This window comes from Alternaria arbusti (assembly GCF_024043155.1).
Source record: "Alternaria arbusti strain BMP 1465 chromosome Unknown scaffold_22, whole genome shotgun sequence".
Lineage (NCBI taxonomy): Eukaryota > Fungi > Ascomycota > Dothideomycetes > Pleosporales > Pleosporaceae > Alternaria > Alternaria arbusti.
Window position 1 is genome coordinate 88,537 of NW_026249962.1, and position 24,168 is coordinate 112,704.

Here is a 24,168-nt window from a genome sequence, read left to right on the forward strand (position 1 = left end):
CTCTTTACAGGAACGGTCCGGCGCAAGTGTAGCCCCGGGCGAATTGTAAAGATTCGAAGAAGAACGCCTACCTGCACTGCCATCACAACAATCCGCAGATCCATCCTACAACGAGTAGAATATACACAAAACCCCCAACCAAGCCCCAGAACAACGACCGCAACCAAAACCAACACACATCACCAACACATCACGCACCCTCCATTGAATCATCACATCCAAAGCCACAAAACAAAGCGCAATCAAACACATCATAACACATGTTTTGTACATCTCACACACCATACGGTGCTTTCCAACTTTCTGCATTTCCTTATTCTCCACCACCCATACCATACATACGCCCATTGGGTATCATGACACCATACCCAGTGCAGTCCAATCCAACCCAATCCATTTCCACACCATGCTATGCAGTACTTTCGTGTTTGAAGCAGATAAAAACCCAAGAAACGCCCTCGCTATGCATACAAAATCTTTATATGATACAACCCCTTCCTCCAATATTTCTGACTTCGTTCCTCCTGTTCGTTTGTGTGACGCGCAGTTCAATAGTGAAGGCAAGGCCAGGATGCGGGGACGGAAGCATCAGACGACTAATCCGAGAGTTCAATGGCATCGTCTTCCGTTGCACCTGGTTTGCCGTTTGCACCGGGGTCTGCTGCACCGCCGCCTTCGTCACTGCCGTTCTCACTACCATCGTCTTCATCTTCGTCTTCGTCCTCGTCTTCTTCGTCGAAGGACTCTGCATCCTCATCTTCTTCAATCTCGTCTTCCTCATCGAGATCGGAGTCTTCGTCGTAATCGAGCAATTCTTCGTCGTCGCCGTCCTGCATCTCAGAGTCTGCGTCTTGGTCGCGGTCGTAGTACTCTTCCTGCTGCTCTTGCTGTTGCTGGAAGGGTTGGGCTTCGGAGGGAGTAAACTGGGCTTCGGGATAAGACGATGTAGTGCCAAAGTGGTCATAAGACTGGACGTCCTCTTCGTTGTCGGTCATGATGGCGTGCTCATCCTGAGCATCGACATCGATGACGTGTGCGCCGTTCATCAATGCAAAATCGCTAGTGAACTGGTCTTGCTTGTAGCTCGCCGGTTGAGAAGAAGTCTGCTGGACGAAAGAAAGCTGTGTGGGTATTGGTGACGAGATATCCAGTGGCTCTGTGCTGGCGGGTCGGGTGCTAGCGGGTGATTTGCTGAGACCCTGTTCGATTCGGTATGCGCGTACGGCTTCCGCGCCTTGGCCGTAGAGATGGCGTGGTACGAAGCGACTTGTACGTTCCCAGTATGCTGGACGGTTCTTGGTGGATGTGCTAGTGCGGAGGGTGCTGCCGTATGTCGATGTGCCGTATGTGGACTGTCGGCTCTGAGATGCCGAGAGTCCAAGGTTGGGCACGCTGCGACTCCAGTCGTGTTGGACATTTGATGAAGTGGCCGCGGGAGATGCAAGACCCCTAGCCCGTGCGATGAGCTGGCTTGCTTTTGCATCAAATGATCCTGATCGATACGACTTGCCTGGGGTGAAAGAAGGAGGCGGCATCTCAGCTCTTGAATCTGCCAGCGTCCGTCGCGCCCTTGCAATCAGATCGTTCGTGGAATCGTTAAATGAAGACCGTCCGCTAAACGACATTGCGCCGTTGAAGGAGTGAGACGGTGATGTAGTGGATGTTGACTGCCTAAAGGACTCCTTGATGGCATCAGCACGAGCGCGCTGTTCTTCGAGCATAGTTCTCGGTGCTGACTGCTCATGTTGCTCCGGTGCAGGCGACGCTGGTGACAACTTGGGTCGCTTGGGCTCGATGAGCTTGGGCTTCTCTTCGTCTGATGAACCAAAGTCGAAGCTGCGCTTCCGGTGCTTGCTCGGATCGATGCCCATAGCGCGCAACCTGAACCAGTCCGTCTCGGTCCGGTCTACTGGCGCATTCGCAACGGCTTGCTGATATGCCTGGGAGTATGCGGTGATTGATGTGCTGGCGTTGCTTGTGCTCTTGTCAAAGGTAGACTCAGGAGATGGGTTGTTGACCGGCACCGATTTGGCAACGTTCACACCATTCGTGTCCGAGCTCTGAGCCTGGTGTCGCTGTTGCGTTCGCTTGGCGCGCCGAGAATTCGAAGGTTGCTGAGACACCGATCGCCCCTCTGGTGGTACTACTGTCATCTTACCGTTCGATGTTGCCGGCTGTACCGGTGCAGGCGCGTCTGCCGGTTGTTCGTCTGGTCCGGCCTCCGCCTTTGCTCGCTGCTCTTTCAGTCGCCTCCTCCTCTCTCGTGCCTTTTGTAATTTCTTCTTCTTTTGCACCGCCAACATCATCTTGGCCAAGCCTGCCCGCTTCAACTCATCTAGATATCTCTGATGCTTCTGATCTACCATCGCCACTCTCCTCTCCATCTCTACAGTGATTGCAGCTTCCTTTGCTAAATTCATAGCAGCGTTTTCGACAAATTGCATCAGCAATCCCTCCTGGGGGTGAAACATAACATCCGCCGTGAGCGCATGCAATGCCGAGTCCTTCTCTCGTATCCGTGTTTGCCGTGCTTCCTCCTCTTGTACTTGACGGAATCTCGCCTGTCGAGCCAACTCTTCTTGCTGCTCGCGTGCCTTGCGCTCTCGATCAGCCTGTTCTTGCCGCTGTCGCGCAGCCGCAGCTTCCGCAGCCTCGGCCTCACGCTTCTGCTCTGCTTCCTTCGCTTGCTTTGCTCGTTGGGCTTCCTGTACACGTCGGCGTGCTTCGTCCAGTTTCCGTTGCTTCTCAGCTGCCTCCTTCTTCACCTGCTCTGCCTTCTGTGCTTCATCTTCGTGTGGAGAAGTATCCGTCGGAGGCGGTGTTCCTGATGGGGTGAAGGACTGTTGTGGGGTTTCTTGCGAGGGTGTAGCATTGAACGAAGATCCAGTAAAGTTGAAAGCAGAAGCTGCTTTGGGTGTAGTCGTAGCCGGAGGCTCTTCTCCCCAATGGAATCCTTTCTGGAATTCAGCTTCAGCTTTCACCTGAGAAGGTGTTTTCGAAACTATTGGGTTGAAGAGGTTCGCTGGAGCTTGGGTTGTTGTAGACTGAGGCTGCGCGGTGTTGTTCTTCAGGAAAGGATTCGCGGGAGTCGGTGTAGTGGTTGGCTCGGCCTTCGCAGCATTGTTGAACTTCAAGAAGGGATTTGCGGCAGTCTGTGGCGTCGTAGATTCCGGTTGCGCAGTGCTGTTCTTTAGGAAAGGGTTTGATGATGGTGCAGTCGGTGTCGACTGGAATGAGTTGGTGTCCTTGCGCAGGAATGGATTGGCCTTCGCGTCCGCCGGCTGTCCAAACTGAATGCTGTTCTTGGAAGGATCGAATAGGCCAGGCTGGACGGCTTTCGCGAATGGATTTGGAGTTGTCGTGGAATTGCCATTCGGCTGAAAGGGAGATGCGGTCGCGTTGAAGCCGAAGCCACCAGCAGATGGTGTTGCGTCGGAAGGTTGCTGTTTGAAGACACTGGTGGTCTCTGGAATGAACAACGACGTCTGGTCTTCCATTTGTTGAGCTTGCGTGGCAGACAGCCCGCCCTTCCTGGCTTCCTGTACAGTCATGCCTGCGATGACAGTCGACAAGGGACGACCACATCGCTTGGCCTCGACGATAGTTGCGGAGAAGAACTGAGGCTTGATATCGGCTTTGGCGAGGACATTCGCTTTCCTGTCGTAATGCTTCTGTTTGATATCCATGAAGCGCTGTCCTTGCTCGTTGAATTCGAAGACAAAACCGTGCGCCTCGCAAAACTCGACGGCCTCGTCTTCAGTGTCCATGCCGAGTACTTCTCTCAGCCTGTCGGTTGTCCAGAATTCGACGGAAACCTGATGCCTGTAGAGACCGACTCGGTAGCAACGCCAGACTACATCCAGTGCAACGTGACGGACCCTGTTGAAGGATATAGCGGCCGCACATGCCATGAGATATGATACCCGGGGCGACTTGATCAACTCCCAAAACCGCTTCCAATTCGACTGGCATTGTACCCAGTTGTCGTAATTCCTGTGAATGAGGATGGACTTGAGGAGGCGGAAGATCTCGAGAGCGGTTTGGACCCGTGGGTTGTTCCGTAAATCGCTAGGTAGACGATGGAGTTCGTTCTCGAGCTGGGTGTTGGCGTAGATGGGAGCCAGGATGAGGCGATATGCCCAGAACTCGGCTTCGCACTCTGATATGATGTTGGCGCGTCGATTGTCGGCGTATCGCTCCTTCAGTGAGATGAGGGTCTGATTCAGCTGCTCGACATCTTGTTGATGCGAGTAATCGTCCTTGGTACTCCGCGCCATGTGATGAGCCGACAACATGTAGAAGCGGGCGCTGTACTCGAGCGAGGTGAGTAGTACCGCGATGTCGGCCCTGTTCTCGATACGTTGTGTGCGGAGGTCCTTTCGAACGGCTCGTGTGCGATCCCAAAGCCATGAGTGGAGGAACTGGAAATCGTCTTCGTCTAGGCGGCCGTACAGGTACTTGAGGGTTTTCTGCGGATATTAAATCACGATCATGTAGAGAGTTCCGCTAACTTACCAAGCAGGTGGCTGGCGACCGAATCTCTGAGACCAGCTCTACGTCCATGCCTGCCGCTGACCGCGCGTATGCCTTGACCATGCGCGACTCATCTGCGATGCGCTGGCTACGGGAGGGTAGGTGTTGGGTCTCGGGTGTGCATTCGGGGGCCTTGACGTCGAGTTCGACTATGCGACGCACGCGCTCGTATTCCGGGCACATTTCCTGGCAAAGACCGTACAGCTTGACGGAGTCGATCAGGCGCATCTGGCCTTCAGGGTTCATGAGACCATCGCGGACGAACTTCTCGCGGATCTTGGGGCGCTCCGCTTTGATCTGTGCCTGTCAGTATTGACTAAAAGACACGATGTATGTAGTCCTTACGTGTTGCAGTCGCTTCTGGTATTCGTGGGGTGCAAAGGATGGCGCAGAATTCCCGCCGAACGGATTCGAAGTGGAAGCGTTCCTATAGGTATTTAGTTAGAATAGGCCGCGAGCGGCCATGGAGGCCCTCGTCTAGTATAGATCGCAACGACGGCGGTGGTGTAGTATGCATCCTGGTGATGGCGCCCTCGGTCCGCCCGCGCCCTGTGCCAACGTCAGAGGGAGTATGTCGACTTACGAATTGCCGGAGTCGTTCTTCTGGCGTCCCTGCCCGCCTTTGTATAGACCTTGCGCCGGTCGCTCTTCGTTCTGCGCATTGTTCCTGCCGCGTGCGCGATTCGCATTCGAGTTGTTGCCGCCTTTGGGACCGCGTCCTCGATCGCCTCCGCTGGCGCCTCTCCCACCTCGCGGTGTCGCCATAGTCGCGACTCTGTCACGAGGGTGTTAGTGCGCGATCAGCCAGGGTCAATGGCGAATGCGACAGTGAGGTTCCGGGTGCGGCGAGAGATCGGTAGTCGGGTCGGTTGCGCTGGTGGCCGAGTCGGGTTGAGTGCGACTGGCGGGCGCTGCGAGAAAGCATCAAAGGCCCATCCGTGTCGCGAACAAGAGAGCCACGGATGAGCTCAGAGCCCGGGCCTGTGACGCGGTCCTAGCGCCTTGGCACACGACGTGTGGCTGGTGCCCGAGTCGCCGCTTCCACTTTCACCCTTGCTTGCAACATCAACACCTCAATTCACTCATAACATCACGCTTAGCCTTCAGAAGCTAGTAGATTCGATATCTTGATTGATATCTAACATATCCGAAATGCGTAACTATCGACATGCGATACTTACATGTCTTTTCTCCCCGTATTTACCTCTACGTGGGTTTGACCGCCTCGCCTCCGCAATACTGACGGTCACCCATCTCCATCCACTTCTTGAAAGACCAGCTACCCCCCAGGTTTTATACAACGCCTTTCAGCAAGAACAGTCCCAAACATAGGCAATCCGTTCCCTATCCAATTACTTCCTCCACTAAACAGCCATGAACTTTTGTACCAGCGTCGTTGCAATGCAGTCGTGGGCGGCGTGACGTCGTATGGGGTATATTGCAAGACATGGACCATGTAGAATGCAAAATCAAGAAAATGCACCAAAGCATATTCCAGCGAGTGTGCCGAGGCATCCAGCATGGGAGGTGCCCAGTCGCTGTGCTGGAACGGAGCTTGACAAATGCGACATGATAGAAAATGAGTAATGAGCAATGAGTAATGAGATCGTCGCAATCGGGAGTCGTTCCGAAGAAAGAAAAACATAAAGATGAACCGAAATAGATTCGAGCACGTAAGCAAAACGAAAGAATGCACGCTAAATCGCAGGCGATTAATGATGAGAGCCTTCCGACTCACAGCTGATGCTGGACAAGTGCGGTAGGCCGTCGAAGAACGACGGGACAAACATGTCATACTCGTAAGGATATCCGGTATTGCTACTGAAAGCGGTACTCTCGTCTTGGTACGGTGTGTCGAACATGGTGAATGGCTGGTGGTATGCTGATGCAGACACTGGAACTACGTTGTTTGAGCCAGGAACCTGTCGTGACTGCGGTACATGGTGGTAGCCCGAATGACTAGTACAATACTGCATTGGCTGGCTGCATTGCAAGTCGCTCTGACCGCGGGACTGGTTATGAAACGGTGTGTGGTTGGCCACCTTGACGTCTAGGTCCATGTCCTCATCTAGATGAAGAGAGTGCATCGACTGACCAAAAGAGGTGTTGGGCGTCGTAGTAGAGCTGCATGGATGCATGTGTTGTGGTTGAGATATTGCCGGTCCTCGAACGGGGGCTTGCGCTTGCTGTTGGGATGTCAGAGGTCGCCGAGCTTTCTCCTCCCGTGGCAGGTGCGACTCAGTCGCGGTGTTGTCAACCTCGGTCTCGTTGCCAGATACATCGGCGTCGGGCTCTATCCTCGGAGGCGGAGTAGCCCTGGCCCGTCGGAAGCGCTTCCTAGGTACGGGTTGCTGGCGTGGCGGTCTCGTTAATGGCTGCCAAGTCACATGCGTCCCTCTGCGGGGGTCTTGGTTGTTTGTGCCTTCGAAGAGGTTGTAGTTGAAGATGTGATCTTCGTATAATTGCGCAATATCGAAGAGGTTCGGTAGAATCTCGGATAGGGCTCGGCCTTGCATCCGCTCACTGAATCTGGATCCTTTCGACGAGGAGAACTGGTCTGGCGGCGTGGTCTCAACGGCATACTGCGCGGCGTGTTTGAGCTTGGCGACCCATGGACTTCTACGCTTGGCCTCGTCGATTTTGCGGTGCTGAAGCATGAGATCGACTGCAAGTTTCAAAAGGCCTGAAGAGAATTAGCTGTCGCTCACTTGCACAGGCAGATGTGATAGCTTACCCGCCTTATCCAGATGCGAAGGCTCTTCGTAGGGCACATCGTGGGGCCACCAAGGTGGGGTGCATTCAGAGGGCTGCTCCTTGGGCAGCTTCTTGTGGTAGGGCCCGTACAGGCTGAGACGCTTAGGCTCTAGTTGCTTGACCCAAGCCGTGACGATGGGCCGCACTGGTTTCATGGTGAGCTCATCGAGTCTTCGGTGGAAGAAGCCCATCAACGGTTTGACATCGCCAATGTAGAAGGTGTAAGACTTCTGTGTTGCCACAGGGACATCTCTATCGTCGTACTGCTCGTCGTCTCCATCTTCACTGAAGTGCTGAGCTGCTCCTGGACGCGGTTCCCCTGCGCGCGACCGAGCTCTCTTCCGGCTCTTGGGCTGAACATCTCCCGACGTAGCTGGGCCTGTTAGCGGGGGCGCATACAGAGCAGGCATTCGATCTTACCCGGTACCTGGACCACGGCAGACTGGTAGACTGGTGTAGGAATGGCTTTGGGCGGATCTGCCAGACGGGCTACTCCCTGCGATTTTGCTGGGCCGTTGCACAGGTGTTCGAAGCCAGGGATGGGCCTAAAGACGTGTTCCTCTCGGCCCTCAGGCGAGATGACCTTCCAGCAGCCGATAGGTGTAGGGACGGCAACAGGCTCCTCTGGTTCGTCCTTCTTGATGGTGGCTTCGACAGCGTGCGAGGATGTTGCCTGAAGAAGTCAGCATATGTGCTCGTCGCTATTGCCGTCTATGATGCCACGCGCCTGCCGGGTCCGGTTATTTGGGCCAAGGCGGCCGCTAATCGTCGCGCCAGCGGCTCATGTGGAGGGAGGACCCGAAACCTTATCTACAGTGCCCCCGAACGCAAAAAGAAACCGTACTCACCGACGACTGCTCCTTCACATCACCAGCGTGAACCATCGCCCACGCGTTTTCCCCAAATCGGTCTACCGCCATGGCGCCGCCATCGTCCTTCCGTATTGGTCGCCGGTCCTTCGCGTGAGGAGCCAATGGGTCCACGGCCCGGAACATCGCCATCGGTAGCTATGGAGCTGCAGCTAGCGAATCCCGCGAACTGATCGATGGATCGCCTTTGTATCGTATGGGTGTATTTTTCCGTCTTATGGCGCCCGAGGAAAGCTCGAAAGTACGAACAGGCTACACATCGGTCAGTCAGCATCTTATACTCTACAGGAGCCATGACCCTGGAGCGACCGAATGAGGCAGTATTGCTTGACGAAATGACCAAGATCATCTACATAGACTAGTCGAGTACAGTTTTGAAGTGCGCACACTTCGCTTAACCTTTTGCGCTGGCAGTGCTTACCTGAAAGAGCAAGTTCTAGAGGAACCCCAGTCTTTGGATGAACGCAAGATGCCCCTCTTCCGCTGCAGATCCGAGATAAGCCAGAGCTCGATGCCGAGTTGGATGCCAACGAAAAGCCTCTGCTATATCCAAAAGCAATGGGAGGTACGACTCGTCACGAGCCTTAACTCACAGCAACGAGACTTGGATAAGGTGGCTAGCCGAAAAAGGCTGGGTGCGGAATCGGAGGAGGGTGGCACACAAGCCTGACCGGTCTTCCAATGATTGTGTGCCAATGGTGCAAACCCAAAAAGAGCCACGTTCCAAGGATAAAATGCAAATACAAGAACGTGATACTGACAGCAACAATAGGACCGAATGTATTGACCGGGCTCTCAGGTTATAAAGCAGGCCTTATTCTGCTATGACAACTGAGCCCTGCACTTTTCGACTCCTATCTACTGCACGTAACCTCACAGCATCCACTTGGCGACGACAACACCCCGGCATTTCAGCAAACGAGAGAAGACATCGCATGATCTGGCCACCCCGCGGATGTCGACTCGAGGGCTACCGCAGGTGTTAAGGGATTGAGGCCTCATCAGGCCTTTGCATCTGAATTGGGCTTGCGGAGACGTCTTGTGCATGACTCCCGCTTCCCCGTCCGCACCTGCCTTCACTCTCAGTCGACACGATGCCGAAAAGATGACGAGTGTTAGGCGCGAACAGGGGTCGATGTCTCCACAAGGATGTATACACACTAACGCTAAAGCATGCTGCATAACGGACACGGGGTCGTGCCGTGGGATTCCATCATGCAAATCAGCAAATCGTATCTGGAGGCCTCGAATCTCCGATGCGTGGTTCCATGGGAGATCTGTTGGGCATCGAACACCTGCACACTGCCATCGTCACTGTATCAGATACCGAAATCCACATCCGATTATATATTGGTTGTGGACGTGTCAGGACTCAACCCCACCTTCCACCTTTACACATCCCACGTGAGGAAGTACGCTAGCACACACTTCGACGATGGCGCTTTTCGGAACACCAAGGATGGCTAGACCTCGCCGTTCTGTGGGTTTCGTTGATCCTCGGGATCGTCCTTGCTCGCCAACCTCGCTTACCGCATTTCCGCCAGCCATCGCATGAGGCGGAGGGGCAGTGGAGGTCAGAGACAACCTTCCCGCATCCCCGAACCAAAGATACATTGCCGCTCAAGCAGCCAAAGGGTCTTCGACTACCGATTCCTACGTCCACTTGAGCGCCACGGCCAGACTGTTCTAGACGATGTACAAAGGAATCCTTCACAGATCCCGTTACGATGTCGCTCAGGCCCGCACCGCTCATCCGCTTACCAGGCTGTTGGCGTGAGATTGAGTTCAGTCTGACTCAGTATCTGATCGATCTGACTGCGAGAACGCCCAGAACAAGTTAGACAAAACGTCCATATCTCGCTACTGCGTGCGCACTGGAACAATGCTGAACAAAATTCCTGCACATCGCCGCAACATGCAACTCCCCTCCTGCTGTTCTACCCCCAATTTTCCACCACTGACCTACCTCACCGCCAACAGCCAGCCAGATCTAAACAAGCCAACCTCTAGCAGATCAAATCGTATCGACGTCCCCAAACCAGACCCAGACCCAGACCCAGACTTCCCTCTCTCCCGAGCGCCACACCGCCCTAGCACTAGCAAAGCGGAGATAACGTGTCACCCCGTTGCACAACCTCCTTCTAATACGGCAACGGGCCGCTGGGCTAAACTAAACGCACACTATCTGCATGCAAGTCTACACCCGTTACATGCACCACCCACGTCCAGCTTCCGTTTCCGCACCGTCCACCCAGTAACATGCACCAATCCCGCCTTCTCCTTAACAATGTTAGGCTCCGGCATATATGCGCCACCCGCAAGAAGCGGAAGGTGGTGAACCGCGTTTAGTTGTCCACGGCTGTCGTGTCACGTATGCTTACCTTACTTACCTTGCAACTTGGGTTTTCCCTCCTGTCCCTCGTGTAAGCAGGGGGTAAACTGTGGGCGGGTGGACATCGCTTCGAGCCCGTTCTTCGCGTCGAGTTACGAAGTTGGATGGATGGACGTGCAGAGGCTGTCAATGCGTGCGTGACGCAACGCCGGAATGTGGTTTCGTATCGAAGGCGCAGGGGTAGCGGGACTGGAGCCGGGCTGGATGGGTGAGCTTCTGGAACGTGGAGTTGTGGTGCTGCAGCGCATTCACCGCCAGGTCAAGGTACACAGCGATGATGAGGGTGTAAGGTTGGGGTTGGGTGGTGAAACGTTTGCTTCCGAAGGTTAATGCCAGACTGCTGATACTGGATGGCGACTGATGCAGAAACGTAGATATGATGCAAGATGAAAACCCGGTGTATGGGTTCAATAAATGATGATCACATGGTTCTGGTCGCCGTGGTCAGAGTGCGGTTACTGTAGCCGCGTCCAACGGCTTTTGCTTCCACCTACTCCTCGAGACCAGACTTGGTGGAATAGCGCTGCAATATATACATCGCGATACCTTCTGGTCCTCTCGCGTCACACGTTCACTTCGGTGTTCCTGGCTGTAGTGACGCATTGCCATACTTGTCTGATGATGTCTATAGAGAATTCATGTCCACTGACAATCACCATATGGATAACCGTGTCTTGGCACTGCAAGACTATCATCTTGGCTCAGAGGTAAGAAAATCAAAAGCAGATGCATGTTAGACCCAGTATTAAAATTCTATACACGTTTCCACTTGAACTTCATCAACCACCTGCGAGTAAATCGCGAAACTACTTTTCCCCTCTACCTCCATCACTGCTCAAAGTTTTCCGCTCACCACAACGCCTCGCCATGCTATGAAAACGGTAAAACTCCAACGTATCTATTCTGCGAAAATCTCTAGAGATACTGATGTGTCAACGTCCTCCACACACCTCTTATATCTTCGTCAGTCACCCTCCCCTTACGACTGACTCATATCCAACGCATTCAACAACCCCGCCTCCTTAACCAACTCATAAAACAGACCCTTCCGTCTGACCAACTCCGCCGGGCTATCAAACTCCTTGACCTCGCCCTTGTCCAGCACGATAATTCTATCCGAGTCCAAAATGGTGTTGATGCGATGCGCGATAGTGATGATTGTGCGGTTGTTGAACATGCTGGTGCGAAGCGTGGTTTGCAGCATGGCGTCTGTTTCGACGTCGACGGCGGCGGTTGCTTCGTCCAGGACGAGGATGTTCGAGGGAGTGAGGAGGGCGCGGGCGAGAGAGACGAGCTGGCGTTGACCGGAGGAGAGGTTGGAGCCGCCTTCGTTGATGGTGGCGTCGAGTTTGCCGGGCATGGAGGAGATGTGGTCTTTGAGACGGGCGTGGTCTGTGGCAATGGTTAGTTGCATATCGAGTGGGGTAGTTTGGAGCGGACTTACCTAGTACACTCCAGAGCTCGGTGTCGTCGTGGACATGGCCTGGATCGAGGTTGTCGCGCACCGTACCTTCGAAGAGCGCTGCATCTTGTGGAATGATGGCCAAGCGCCTACGGAGATCGAGTAGACCGATAGTGCTGGTGTTGAGATTGTCGATGCTTACATTACCCTCCGCAGGTTCGATGATGCGGAAAAGCGCAAGGGTAAGTGAACTCTTGCCAGCGCCTGTTCGTCCAACGACACCAATCTTCTCCTTTGGCTTGATAGAGAGATTGACGTTCTTCAGCACCAAGTCAAGACCAGGCCGGTATCGGGTGCTGTAGTTGTCGAAAGTGACAGCGCCCTGGGACGGCCAGCTGATTGGCGGCCTGTTCTTGGAGATGATCTCAGGCGCCTCGCTGGGTAGCGCGGCATACTCAAGCACACGTTCCACAGAAACGATGTTGGTCTCCACTTCAACAGTCTGGCGAACGATCCAGTTGAGACTTTGAGTGATCTGAAGCGCATACGACATGGCCAGACCCACTGTACCAGCCGATAAGCCGCTGTGGCTAGCGACGGACACGATGGCGAGACCCGCAGCAGCCAAGATGATGACTGAGCCAAGGAATTCTAGGCGAACAGCCAGCCATCGGTTGGCGCTAATGGAAGGATAGTATGCACGCAGATTGGCATCGACACGCCACTCATTCTCCATCTCGAAACGCTTCTGCTGGTTGTACGCGCGGATTGTGCTCATGCCGCTGAGACTCTCCTGGAAATGGGCATAGATTGGGCTGCGGCTAACGCTGTCGAGGCGCTTGAGCTCCCGTGATGTGCGCAGGTAATATCGCTGGATGTAAAGGTAGAGTGCGCCGAGCGGAAGGATAAGCGCAACGAAGGCCGGGGTCGACCAGGAAATGACGACAAGGGTGAAGCCGGCTGCATCAGTCAGTCAGTCAAGTGTTACACAAAACGGGTTGAGTGTGGGGTGGCTGCATACCTCGGGCGGAATTGACGAAGAGCATGTTGAACGTTCGACTAGAGGCACATGTTAGAAAGCCACCGGCAGACGACTCAAGAGATGGACTCACGCTAGAACTTCGTCGACTCGGTAGATGTCACTGTCAAATAAGTTAGCCAGTGTCGGTGAAGTAAACGTATGGGTCCAGGGTCATGCTCGGCGAGGCAGTGGGCGACGGTTAGACTGATTAAGATGACCTCCACCACCGCCCCTCCGCCTCCCCCACCGACCCATGTTCGGCGAGGAAGTGGGTGAACAGGTCAAACGTGTTCGGCGAGGAGAGTGCATGAAAAAGGTAACGGCAGACGTGGACCGGACCGCGGCAATGACTTACCTCGAAAATCGATTGAGTATGCGTCCTGCAGGTGTAGTCTCAAAGAAGCTCATTGGCGAGCGGAAGATGGCAAACGCCATCCGCTCGTGTAGCTTCCTACTAGCTTCGATGGAGCAGAAAATCCAGAGGATCAACGTCTGCACCACGACCAGGGCAGCAGATCCCACGCCAAACGCAAAGTAGATGCCGATGTATTTCCCCACATGAGGGTTCCCGCCGTAATGCTGGTTGATCTCTGACCAATGCTTGAGCCACACGCTTGCGCCTGCATGATGTTAGCGTCAACCTCAAAAGACGAAAAAGTGATGAGCCAATAGCGTGCTACTCGAAGGCCAAGGACCACGTAGAAGCATTCAAGGCTGTGCGACTTACCGATTGATGATGTTTGAGCACCCAAAAGGAGCATCAGATATATGGCGACAGCTGCAAGATTGCTTGTCTTTGCATATTCGCCGTAAACGGACCACTTGACCTTGCCTTGCTCAGAGAACTCCTTGGTCTGCTTGCTCTTGAGCCCACCGCCCTCTTCATCATTCATCTTGCCACGAGGTCCCTTGAAACTGGCAGTGCTGGCTCGACGAAGGGTCTGGAAGCTCGACTTGCGGCCCGTACCGCCTCCGACCCTCAAAGGAGCGAGAGTTGCGCCACCCTCCTGGGCGGCCTCAGCTTCGGCTTGATCCTCCTCGTCGTCTTCGCCAGTGGGACTACCACCGTAAACTGTAGAATCTTCGTCGCTCATAATGCTGTCGGATGTGCGAGTGCTGTCGTCTTCTCCTTGATCTTCGTTCTGAGATGTCTTGATAAGCTGAGCGATTTCACCCTTCATGGCCATTAGTTGTCCGTAGCTGCCTCTCTCTAGAATCTTTCCTTCGCGCAGTAGCAGGATCATGTCGGCTTCCATCAGAACGGGGATGGAGTTGGTTGCTAGAATCCTGGTCTTGCCCGCAAGTAAACCCTTGGGCCCGAGTACGTTGTCGATGAGATGACGTCCAACGTGCTGGTCAACAGCGGATAGGCAGTCGTCGAGAAGATAGATGTCCGCACGAGCATACACAGCACGAGCAAGCGTTAGTCGGGCCTTTTGACCACCTGAAAGTGAGATACCTCGTTCACCGACCTCGGTCTGGTCGCCATCGGGAAGGGAGCCAAAGTCGTCTCGTAGTGCACAGGCATTGACGGTCTTCTCGTAGAACTGAGGATCCCAGCGATGACCAAATACGATGTTCTCGCGAACGGAAGCGTTCATGACCCAAGCTGACTGTGGAACATACGCAGTCTTTCCGCGTAGAACGACCTCTCCGTGTATCTTCCACAGATCACCGAGAACTGCTTGAAGAAGCGATGATTTGCCTGCACCGACGCGACCGACAATACACGCGAGGTCTCCCTTGTGCGCGGTGAAGTTGATGTCATGGAGAGCACGGCGCTCAGCGTTCTTGTCCCAAGTGAAGCTAGCATCGCGGATGCGCACCGACTCGTCGCCATTCTCAGTCACAGCGTCTTCGCGGATAACGGCATCCTCCTGCAACTCATCGGCAGTCAGGTAGCCAGTAATACGGCCAACAGCTACACTAGCCTCAACGATGGCGGTGATAACCATAGGGAGGATGGCAAGTGGGAAAGTGAGGAGGTTGAAGAGCGTAAGAGCAGGGAAGACAATGTCAGTTGTCAGAGCACGGTTCTGCGTCCAGACGAAGACACCAAAGGTTGAGCACGACACCAAGAACGGAGTTGTAGACCAAGTAAATGTGGAGAACGCCTGGGTAGCACCAATCTTGCGCAAGGTCTTGAGTTCCTGGTCGTTTCGGATGGTGTTCAAGCGGTTGGCAAAGGCAGTCGTCCAAGCGTAGAGCTTGATCGACTTCATGTTGTTGAGAATCTCAGAAATCAGTTTGGTACGCGAATCCTTGTTCTTCATCTGTTCCTTCTGCAGAGTCTTCATCCATCGTGCAATCACACCGTTGATAGGAATCATGACGAACATGGCGGCAACACCTGCGAAACAACTGACACCAAGCAATTGATACAACGATAGCATGCACAGGATGATTTGGAAGGGAGCAGACCAGAGTTGTTGTCCGTATTGCGCAAGATCTTGAAGACGCTGTGTATCCACGGCCATGTAGTTGACGATATCACCAGTCGACTTGGACGCGCGACCCTCGTTGGATAGACGGGTAGACTTGGAGTAGATAGCAGCCGTGAGCGAAGACTTGATGCGCATACCGGTCTCGAAAGAGCGCTGGAAGTATTGGTGGAGGCAGGCAGTCTGGGAAACGGATACGGCGAACATGGCAAGCGCGATAGCCGCACCACGAATGAGAGGCTGGGGCTCTCCGGGGTAGTTGGCGCGGTACGAATCGACGAAAGTGATCAGGAGCCTCAGCAACTGGGGCTGAGCGAAGTTCAGGACGTCGCTTATGGTCTTGATGGCAGCGCCGCGGAAGTAGGGACCGCCGAATGAGCGGAACATGGCCAGCCACAACGAAGGGCGCTTCTTCTCCATCTCATATTTCCAGGCATCCTCAAACGTCTGCGAGGTGTGTCGGGTCGTGTCGCGCTTTCGCAGGTTCCACAGGCTGTCCTGAGTGAGGAAAGTCTTGTATCCTTGCTTCATCATCGGTGTCATCCAGCCAAATGTCAAGACGGAGAAGACATCTGCGTATTCGTATGGACATTCATCGTCGTCTCCAAGCATGTCGTAGTCGCTCATGCGCTTCGGGACCAGCCATTCCAATACGAATGAGAGCCCAGCCAATCCCACACTGGCGCAGAAGACTGCGAAGTATGCCACATGTTCGCGATGTACCTGCTGGGAGACGAGGGAGCGGAGCTTGACGGCGTATGCAATGAGCAGGAAGAGCCAGTAGAAGAGGACCACGCCGTTGGCATTTCGCGACCGCCAGTGTTCGATGTATTGGATGTGGAATATGAAGCCGAGAGAGACGACGGTGATTATCGATGTCCAGAAACGGAAGTCGCCGGCCCATACGTCCTTGTAGTATTCGATCTGGAGGGCTGCCTGGACTGCTGTGGTGGCAATGAGGGCGCCGAGTGACGTCTGGTGGCGCAAATTGTTAGCTACTACTCAATCTAACACCTAGATGAACCCATAGTCTCGAACATACCAGCTTCGCGTAAAAGTGCCAATTGCGCTTCACAGGCTGCGGTGGGCATTTCCTGTAGAGATACCACAACGCGCCTACTCCGCCCACGATTCCAAACGCCGCGACCACCGCTATCCACACGTCCAAGAAGCACGGAGTGAAGTCATATCGTATGGGGCTGATTGGGCCCCAGCCCTCGCTATTACCGCATAATGGCTGGCGGTGGTGCTTCGAGGCCGTCAGATAGCCGTGCGCAAGCGGTATGCTGGGGAGGAAGGGCGTCTGTTGTTGGCCCTGCATCGATCGGATGGTGCTTGTGATTGCCGTGGCTCTGGTTATCGCAGAGTCTGGGCAGATCAGGACGTCGAAGGCGGCGAGAAGGTGTCTAGGCGGTTGCGACGCGAGGGCACTTTTGACATGAGAGCTCGGGCCGTCGGTATGATATAATCATTGCTGCTTACTAGCCCTACTCCCGATAACGCCGCGAGCTACCCAACCGACTAACCTCCAGTATGTGGTAATAGACTATGCCACGATACCGATGATCCGACTGAGCGCAGCGTAGTCGAGCCTACACCGGAGTACAGCATAGAGGCTGTGTGGCTGCCTCGTGGACCATGGGCGCATGCGACACTGCCGAAAACATCGCGAACCGATGGGCCGGTCTTTGTCCGATCACCATCCCGGCGAACAGGTTCGCAGCTGCCTCCCAAGATCAGGACACCAAATCACGTGCGCGACCATCTCGAATTGCGCGCAACGTCAATCCATTATCGCATCGATCTTTGATGTTCATCGTCGGTCACAGGCAACAGTTGTAGTACTGGCGGTGTAAGTTGTGAAAAAGAAAGGTGGCGGGACGCGTGCTGCCTACATAGATACCCAATGGCCTCTGCTTCGCAACCACTATATCACCAACAACCCAAGCGGGCCTTGAATTCAAGAGATGGAAATATTGAAGAACTATGGCCAGCGAATAGGACATCCGCCATAGTACGAATTGAAGTCTCCACGCACCGCGCTCACTACACACGAACCTGTATCCCAGTTACCACCATCTCAAAGTCTCAAAACCAACAGTCGACTACAACATATCGCAGTCCTATGATCTAGCAGCTAGTAGCAGCATCGAATGAAGAAGCGTGCAGACAGCACCGCTGACATGTCCAGTTCAGTTCCTTGGTCCCGCCGACAAAAGCCCACTTAGCTCCAACGCATGCATGTCAAACTCAGCACCCGCTAAACACCAAGGCCCCACGACCCACAACCCCGGCTTGGAACACAATACCACGCTAGTAGGATCGCCTTTTGGTGTTCCTCTTGTTCGTTGAGTGGTCTGCTGTCAGCTGGGTATATAATACCCACCACCCACCTGTTCTTTCACATACGACCATAGGATCATGAAAATTAGGCTTCCCGTCCGCTCAGCCATATACAAGCATGATACCGGCGGATTAGTAGTTAGGTGGGTGACCACTAGCGAATCCCCGCTGTTGTATGTTTTTGCACTTTTTTTGCCATTTTTTGCACCCAGGTTCAATGACCAGAGGCACCCCAGAGACGGCGAGCCTACCACCCAGGAACATGACAGACAGCCTCTGCTACCCTTAGAGAGCTATGTCACTTCTTCACAATAGGCCCTTCCAAATTCCAACAGCTCTTACGTTGTCGCTCTTAACCTTGTAATAACTGTATTGTGGGCAACCTCTCGACCTATTGCATACTTTTTGCTTCCATCTTTGCTTCAAAGCAGCCCGCAAGGTCAGGGTGGAGCTCAGAAGTTTACCAAGCTGATGAATTTTACCCTGTCATGTTCAAACTCGCGAAGTCGCTCTTTCGAAGGCAACCATGGCCCCAACTCAAGTTTCCAACATCTGGTTTCGAAGTCATCAGTGACGCGGTACTGCTCGAAGAGGAACAGCTTGAGGAGTTCCACAGGGGCTTCTACTATCCTGTCAACATAGGAGACGTCTTCGCGTCAAAGTACCAAGTAGTAGGCAAACTTGGTTTCGGTGTTACGTCAACTGTTTGGCTGGCTCGTGATCTACAGCAAGTTAGCATTCGGCGATTATGCTAGCTATCCATGCTGACAGCAAGCCAGCCGCCATGCCTATACGACCTTGAAAGTCTTCACAAGAGAGGGAATGGACGAGGACGAGCACAACATGTACAACATCTTAAGCAAAGGCAATGCTTCGCACCCAGGATACCATCACGTCCGGACAGCCCTCGACTTATTTACCATACCCCGAAAAGGTGGCGATCATCGTTGTCTTGTGCAGAAACCAATGTGGGATAGCTTCAAGGACCTCTTGAATAGGAATCCCGCGCACCGCTTCACGGACGAGCTGCTGAGAGCTGGGTTGTCGCAAGTGTTCCTCGCTCTCGATTACCTCCACACAGAAGCCAAGGTCGTACATACAGGTACGGAATACCTAAAAGATACCTTCCTGTCATTCTGTTGACAAGAACGTAGACGTAAAAGCCGACAACATCCTCATAGAAATCGAGGATCAGGGCCTCTTGAAAGCCTTTGTCGACGCCGAGATGACAAGTCCCTCGCCGCGCAAAGTCGTAGACGGCAAACCAATCTACGCGACACGCCAATTCGGATTACCGAAAGAATACGGTCGTGTTGTCCTTGGAGACTTCGGCTCTGCAGTCCGTGGCGACAAACCCCAGATTCACGATGCGCAACCAGACGTCTACCGCTGTCCAGAGGTGATGCTGAAAACAGAATGGGGTTATTCTGCTGACATCTGGAACGTGGGAGCGATGGTATGTACCGTCTCAAGCTTGAGAACTGCGAAACTAGACATTGACGGAGGTGCACACAGATTTGGGACTTGTACGAGGACAAACACCTCTTTCACGGCATCGATCCAACCGAAAAGCGATACCTGACTAGAGTTCATCTCGCGGAGGTAGTCGCGATGCTCGGTCCGCCGCCAATAGACATGCTAGAGAGAGGAGCGCGGAGTAAAGAATTCTTCGATGGTGAAGGTAACTGGATAACCGAGATTGACATACCGCAAGGCTTGTCGTTGGAGGGATCTGAAGAGAATCTGCATGGGGAAGAGAAAGAGGAGTTTCTGCGGTTTGTGAGGTGCATGTTGCAGTGGAGGCCGGAGGATCGGTGGACCGCGAAGGAGTTGCTTGGGCATCCTTGGATGAGAGGAAAGTGACTCACGCTAGGTTAAGACACTTCCTAAATCCGGCAGTCACACGTCAACCCAGAAAACAACCAAACATCCTGGAGCCTACATCGACGTTAGGTCACCTGCTTTGCATGTTCTTATGTCGATGTAGTCTCTAGACCTGTTCAGTCTTTTTCACTTGTTTGATATGACTAGTCTCATGTGTTCGCGTAAGATTCCATTGCATGCCTTCTTTCCATATCGTTCCGGTCGCTCCATGGTCCAGTGAGTATTGCCATCCTTGAAGGGGTAATCTTAGAGACTCCGAGTAGCGCTCCGACTACCATTGAGTCCGGCCGTGTTACACCGAGCCGCTGTCAGCATCTCTCCAGGACTGAAGCTTCCGATTAAAAGTCATGAAGTACAGCAAAAAGGAACGCGGTGTGTGTATGAAGGTGTATGGATAACATTATCATTTCCAATTCTATCGGTCTATAAACAAGAAGCTATGCAAACGCTCAAATGCGATGGTAATATGTACAATGTCGAACGATCTCCACCAGCTCAGCATTAAGCATCTAAGAAGAGTAGAGGCACTTGTAGGTGGTCTCCTCCTTGAGCGCCTTCATGGTGAAGGGAGTGCAGCCCTCGGAACCAGCAGGCTTGTCAACACCAGAGAGCCAGACCTTCCAGCCACCGCCAACAGCACCAGGGCAAGCCTGGAAGCCAACATCGCCGGAAAGACCGCCAGCAGCGAAGACGAGGTTACCGTCGTCGTCGATCTTGAAGGGGCCGCGCTCCTGGTTCTTGCCAATGGGCTGGACACCAGTGGAGTAGCGGACGTTGCCCTGGCCCATGCCGCTGCGGTCGACGTAGAGCTGGAGAGGGGGGTTGAAGGTGTAGATGTAGACGCTGCCGGTCTCCTCGTCGAGGGTGAAGGAGGCGTAGTTGATGCCGTTGGTGACGTTCTCGCGGTCGCCGTTGATGGCGCAGGTCTTGTTGTTCTCGGAGGGAGTGTTGATGAGGAGGCTGCCGTTGGCGGCCTGGACGGCGCCGTACTGGATGGGGGTGGCAGAGCGGAGAGACATCAGGCGGAAGACATCGCCGGCCTCGGGGCGAGGGAAGACGGAGGCCTGGGGAAGGGCGGAGGAGATGGCGGCCATGGAGGCGATGGCGGCGGCGGCGGTGAACTTCATGTTGATGGTTTAAGGTGGTGTTGTTGGAGTGTGGAAGTGGTAGTTGTGATGATTAAGTATTAGTGTAGTGTTGATGAGATGATGTTTGGATGATGGCTTAGAGAGAGCAGCATCCCATCTCTCTTATATCCAAATGCCATCTCGTATTTCCTCCCCTTGTCCTACATCATGCCGGTGCTCAACGAGGCTGAACAATGCCCACCCTCGGCGCCGACGACCAAAGTGCAACGCTATGACTTCATCCAGTCGGGTAATTATCGTATCCCCAGTTTTGTGACCCTGCAATGGCAAGCACCGGCTGTGGCGCGCCCCCATCCCATGACCGTCTAGAAGATTTTGGGCGGAAATGACGCATAATTGCCACGGCATAGGGCCGAAGTCCTTGGCATGTATCCGAAAGTGGTAAAGCGCAGCCCCTTATCGAGCTCTGATTGGTGGCGGCCTCGGCCGGCATGCGCTCAAAATAGATACAGCAATGTCGTCTCCAGAAAACATTCATGCCGAGGATATGCCCTTTGAAACTAACGGTGTAGACATTCGCGTTGGGAGACAGACGTGGTCGCGTCCAGTCGAATACGATGGAAGATCGCAAGACGATGTTACTTCCACTCGTAAAGGTGGATTTCAGCAGCTGCTGGCAGTGCTGCTGCATTGCTTGGACGACCAATTCGAGAATATCGTCAATGCAAAAGGTTGAAAGCCCGGCATCGTACCGGCGTATTTCGTATTTGGGTAGGTAAGTACCAAGGTATCCCCGCTGTTGTATGTTTATGCTCTGTTTTTAGTATATCGATCGGATCTCGGAGGTAGAAGCGCCATCGAACTTCTTCTCCTGTCTTCCGCGCTCAAGCTCTAATCGTCTCCTCGCGAGGAACCTCGGTAAGGTACATTGTGAGGTGGATAACCAGTGACAATGGTCGCCATCGAACGTCCTTCCTCTGCACTGACTCGACCGAGATTTAGACACCAACCCTGTTTTTTTGTCTTGACATAGCATTAGGCACTTGACATAGAGTTTCCGCACCTGCTTCAAGCAACAAAGCTATTTGCACACTTCAATCGCTCAACAGCATGCACGGCAGACCCCCTCTTATGCGCGGGCGCGTTCACTTTGATCATGTCAAAGCGGTGAAAGAGGGTTCCTAAAGGGCGGTGACTAGAAGCGTCAAGTGGTTGAACGACGACGCACGTTAAGAGAAGCAACAGCTGGAGGAACACGTCGTTGATCACGTGGCGCTATTTCAGCTCATGGATTCCACACGGGAGAAGGACTGAGGTGATGGCGGTGATATTGTCTCGCACTACGGTATCTATGCGTCGCATTCCGAACGGGATTTTGCAACGTTTCTTGGCTGTGAGGGTCGCGTGTCATGACCATCTAGACCGAGATGTTACTCAGTCCAAGCAGGATCTGACCATCTAGTTAGTACTGTACCAGTTGTGCGAGGGTCTTGTTGCTAACCTTCTGAATGTAGCGCACCCCAATGGTTATGCCATCCTCGTCTTCGAACTGGGTCTTGTCGCCAAATTCGGGATTGTCTTCGTCCAAACATCTCAGACAGGTCACGACAATATCCGTATACTTGTCGCCCATGCAGCTGGGTAATTCGCGCTGCGCAATCCCGACGAGCGTTTCCTTGAGCGATGCAGCTTTGGTCACTTCCTTCTTCTCGGTATAGCCCGGCGGCGGCAAGAGTTGCGACGGACTTGCTTCTTTCGTGCTGCTGTATGTGACAAGCGTGCGCCACATGCCTATCTCCAGTAAGCACATACCGAGGCTATAAATGTCATGCTGCATCGTGTATTCGCTTTCTGGTCTTAGTCCTTGTCGCTCCGGGTGGCGGTACAGATCCTTCTCCCAGGCGGCGTCGCCGGCCATCACAGTTCTTCCGTCCGCCGCGCGAAATTTCTCGAAACCAACCAAGAATGAGTGTGTGTACTCGGACTTCTCAGCATCGAAGACTAGAATTGTTTCGGGTCTGATGCCTTTGTGCACGAATTTGTAAGTGTGGACAAAGGTAACAGATCGTGCGAGCTGAAGTGCGAGGCGAAAGCGCGTGCTGAGACTGACGTTGGGTTTTGCTTCGATCAATATGTTGCGGAGACTCTGTGGTGATCGCACCGAGGACGGGATATAGAACACGAAATCGTAAGCCGTGGTGGTTCTGCGATCTTTGCATACTTTGGCGACACCAAAGCATCTGAGCAGGCCAAATGAAAGCGCGTCTGCTCCATTTAGCTTGCGAGCGAGATCGCGTACGTCTGCGACTTGAATGTCGGGCTTGATGCCTTGTTGACTTGGAACGGAGTCCAATATGAAGGTTTGGCTTTTGTCTGGCGTTTGACACAAGAATGCTGTTGAGTATGAGATTGGCGTGCGCACAAAGCCCGAAGTCGCGTTGTCTGGTAGAAACACCTTCTTCTTCTCTCCGGTGCCTGATTCTGGTTTGAGTGATTCGCGAACTCCTATCGCAGAATAAATGACATTGCGATCAACTGGTGGCAGCTCAGAATCGCTCTTGGAGAAGTCCTGCAAATGGCTGTCTATCAGCCGGTTAGACATCATCAGGGCTAGATACCAGGATGGATCAAAAGCCTGCTGCCACTTTTGCAGTTCGCTTATGGCGGCATCGAGGCTCTTTTTGACGAAAGGATACTTCCAATTATGATATTTCGTCTCCTTCGTCGTAGCACCAGCCGTTTTGGTGGTGGTGGCGGTGTCTCGCTTCTTCTCAAGGTTTTGCACTTCACCCACCGCAGCCTCCAACTTGATCTGCAGCACTCTGAGCGTCTGATCTTGCATGATCTTGAACTCTTCACCCTGTATGGTCTTGATCCTTTCGAGATATCGGAGTTGGGTCTGTATTCGGAACCAGCTGTTCCTCATCAATAGCACTCGCTCCTTGATCTCGTCCGAGGCATTTCGGTAGCTATTGTACAGGTCGACAAGGCGTTCGCCATATCTGAGACAAGTTTTAGTAGGAGGTTGCATTGAAAGTGAGACACTCACTTTATTGCCAGGTCAACAGTCGCGACGACTGCCAGGGCCACTTCAACCGACATTGCGAAGTCTTACGAGACTGTCGTGAGTCGACTTGAGGGTCGCGATCAACAAAGAAGAGTTATAGAAAGAAGCGAGTAACAGCAGATGCACTGTAGGGTACGGGCAAAGGGAATGCCTAGATTGGAGGGGTATTGTCAAGGATCAGACGAAACGGGTAGCGATAATCGTCAGTGGCTGAGAGTGAGGGGCCGACAAAGCTGCAAATAGACGCAGAACAGGCTGTGTATGACGGCGCAAGGCTGGTTAATATACATACGAGAAGAGGTACAGGGTCGATCTCTACCACCTATGCGCAGTTGGGGGGCGAATAGGCAGTGCCTGCCGTGCCACCTGGGTAC

The 24,168-nt window shown here is 53.5% G+C and overlaps 6 protein-coding genes across 6 annotated transcripts; 1 reads left to right on the forward strand and 5 right to left on the reverse strand.

The window, feature by feature from the left end:
• Positions 1-596: 596 nt before the first annotated feature.
• On the reverse strand, positions 597-5,298 carry J4E86_010439 (uncharacterized protein; the record flags this gene model as incomplete). Its single annotated transcript, XM_051450938.1, has 4 exons — positions 597-4,469; positions 4,516-4,830; positions 4,879-4,960; positions 5,117-5,298. The coding sequence occupies 4 exons, from the start codon at positions 5,296-5,298 to the stop codon at positions 597-599; spliced, it is 4,452 nt and encodes a 1,483-aa protein (XP_051297835.1).
• Positions 5,299-6,245: 947 nt separating this feature from the next.
• J4E86_010440 (uncharacterized protein) lies at positions 6,246-8,207 on the reverse strand (the record flags this gene model as incomplete). The annotated part of the gene is made up of 4 exons (XM_051450939.1): positions 6,246-7,216; positions 7,268-7,660; positions 7,708-7,960; positions 8,136-8,207. The coding sequence occupies 4 exons, from the start codon at positions 8,205-8,207 to the stop codon at positions 6,246-6,248; spliced, it is 1,689 nt and encodes a 562-aa protein (XP_051297836.1).
• A 3,320-nt stretch (positions 8,208-11,527) lies between these two features.
• Positions 11,528-16,733, reverse strand: J4E86_010441 (uncharacterized protein; the record flags this gene model as incomplete). Its single annotated transcript, XM_051450940.1, has 7 exons — positions 11,528-11,940; positions 11,993-12,910; positions 12,972-13,009; positions 13,063-13,092; positions 13,327-13,591; positions 13,699-16,387; positions 16,455-16,733. 7 exons carry the CDS (start codon positions 16,731-16,733, stop codon positions 11,528-11,530), a joined length of 4,632 nt encoding a protein of 1,543 aa, XP_051297837.1.
• A 1,510-nt stretch (positions 16,734-18,243) lies between these two features.
• Positions 18,244-19,618, forward strand: J4E86_010442 (uncharacterized protein; the record flags this gene model as incomplete). Its single annotated transcript, XM_051450941.1, has 4 exons — positions 18,244-18,482; positions 18,535-18,857; positions 18,910-19,211; positions 19,271-19,618. 4 exons carry the CDS (start codon positions 18,244-18,246, stop codon positions 19,616-19,618), a joined length of 1,212 nt encoding a protein of 403 aa, XP_051297838.1.
• A 530-nt stretch (positions 19,619-20,148) lies between these two features.
• J4E86_010443 (uncharacterized protein) lies at positions 20,149-20,766 on the reverse strand (the record flags this gene model as incomplete). The annotated part of the gene is made up of 1 exon (XM_051450942.1): positions 20,149-20,766. One exon carries the CDS (start codon positions 20,764-20,766, stop codon positions 20,149-20,151), a length of 618 nt encoding a protein of 205 aa, XP_051297839.1.
• Positions 20,767-22,189: 1,423 nt separating this feature from the next.
• Positions 22,190-23,829, reverse strand: J4E86_010444 (uncharacterized protein; the record flags this gene model as incomplete). Its single annotated transcript, XM_051450943.1, has 2 exons — positions 22,190-23,729; positions 23,777-23,829. The coding sequence occupies 2 exons, from the start codon at positions 23,827-23,829 to the stop codon at positions 22,190-22,192; spliced, it is 1,593 nt and encodes a 530-aa protein (XP_051297840.1).
• Between the last annotated feature and the right edge of the window lie 339 nt (positions 23,830-24,168).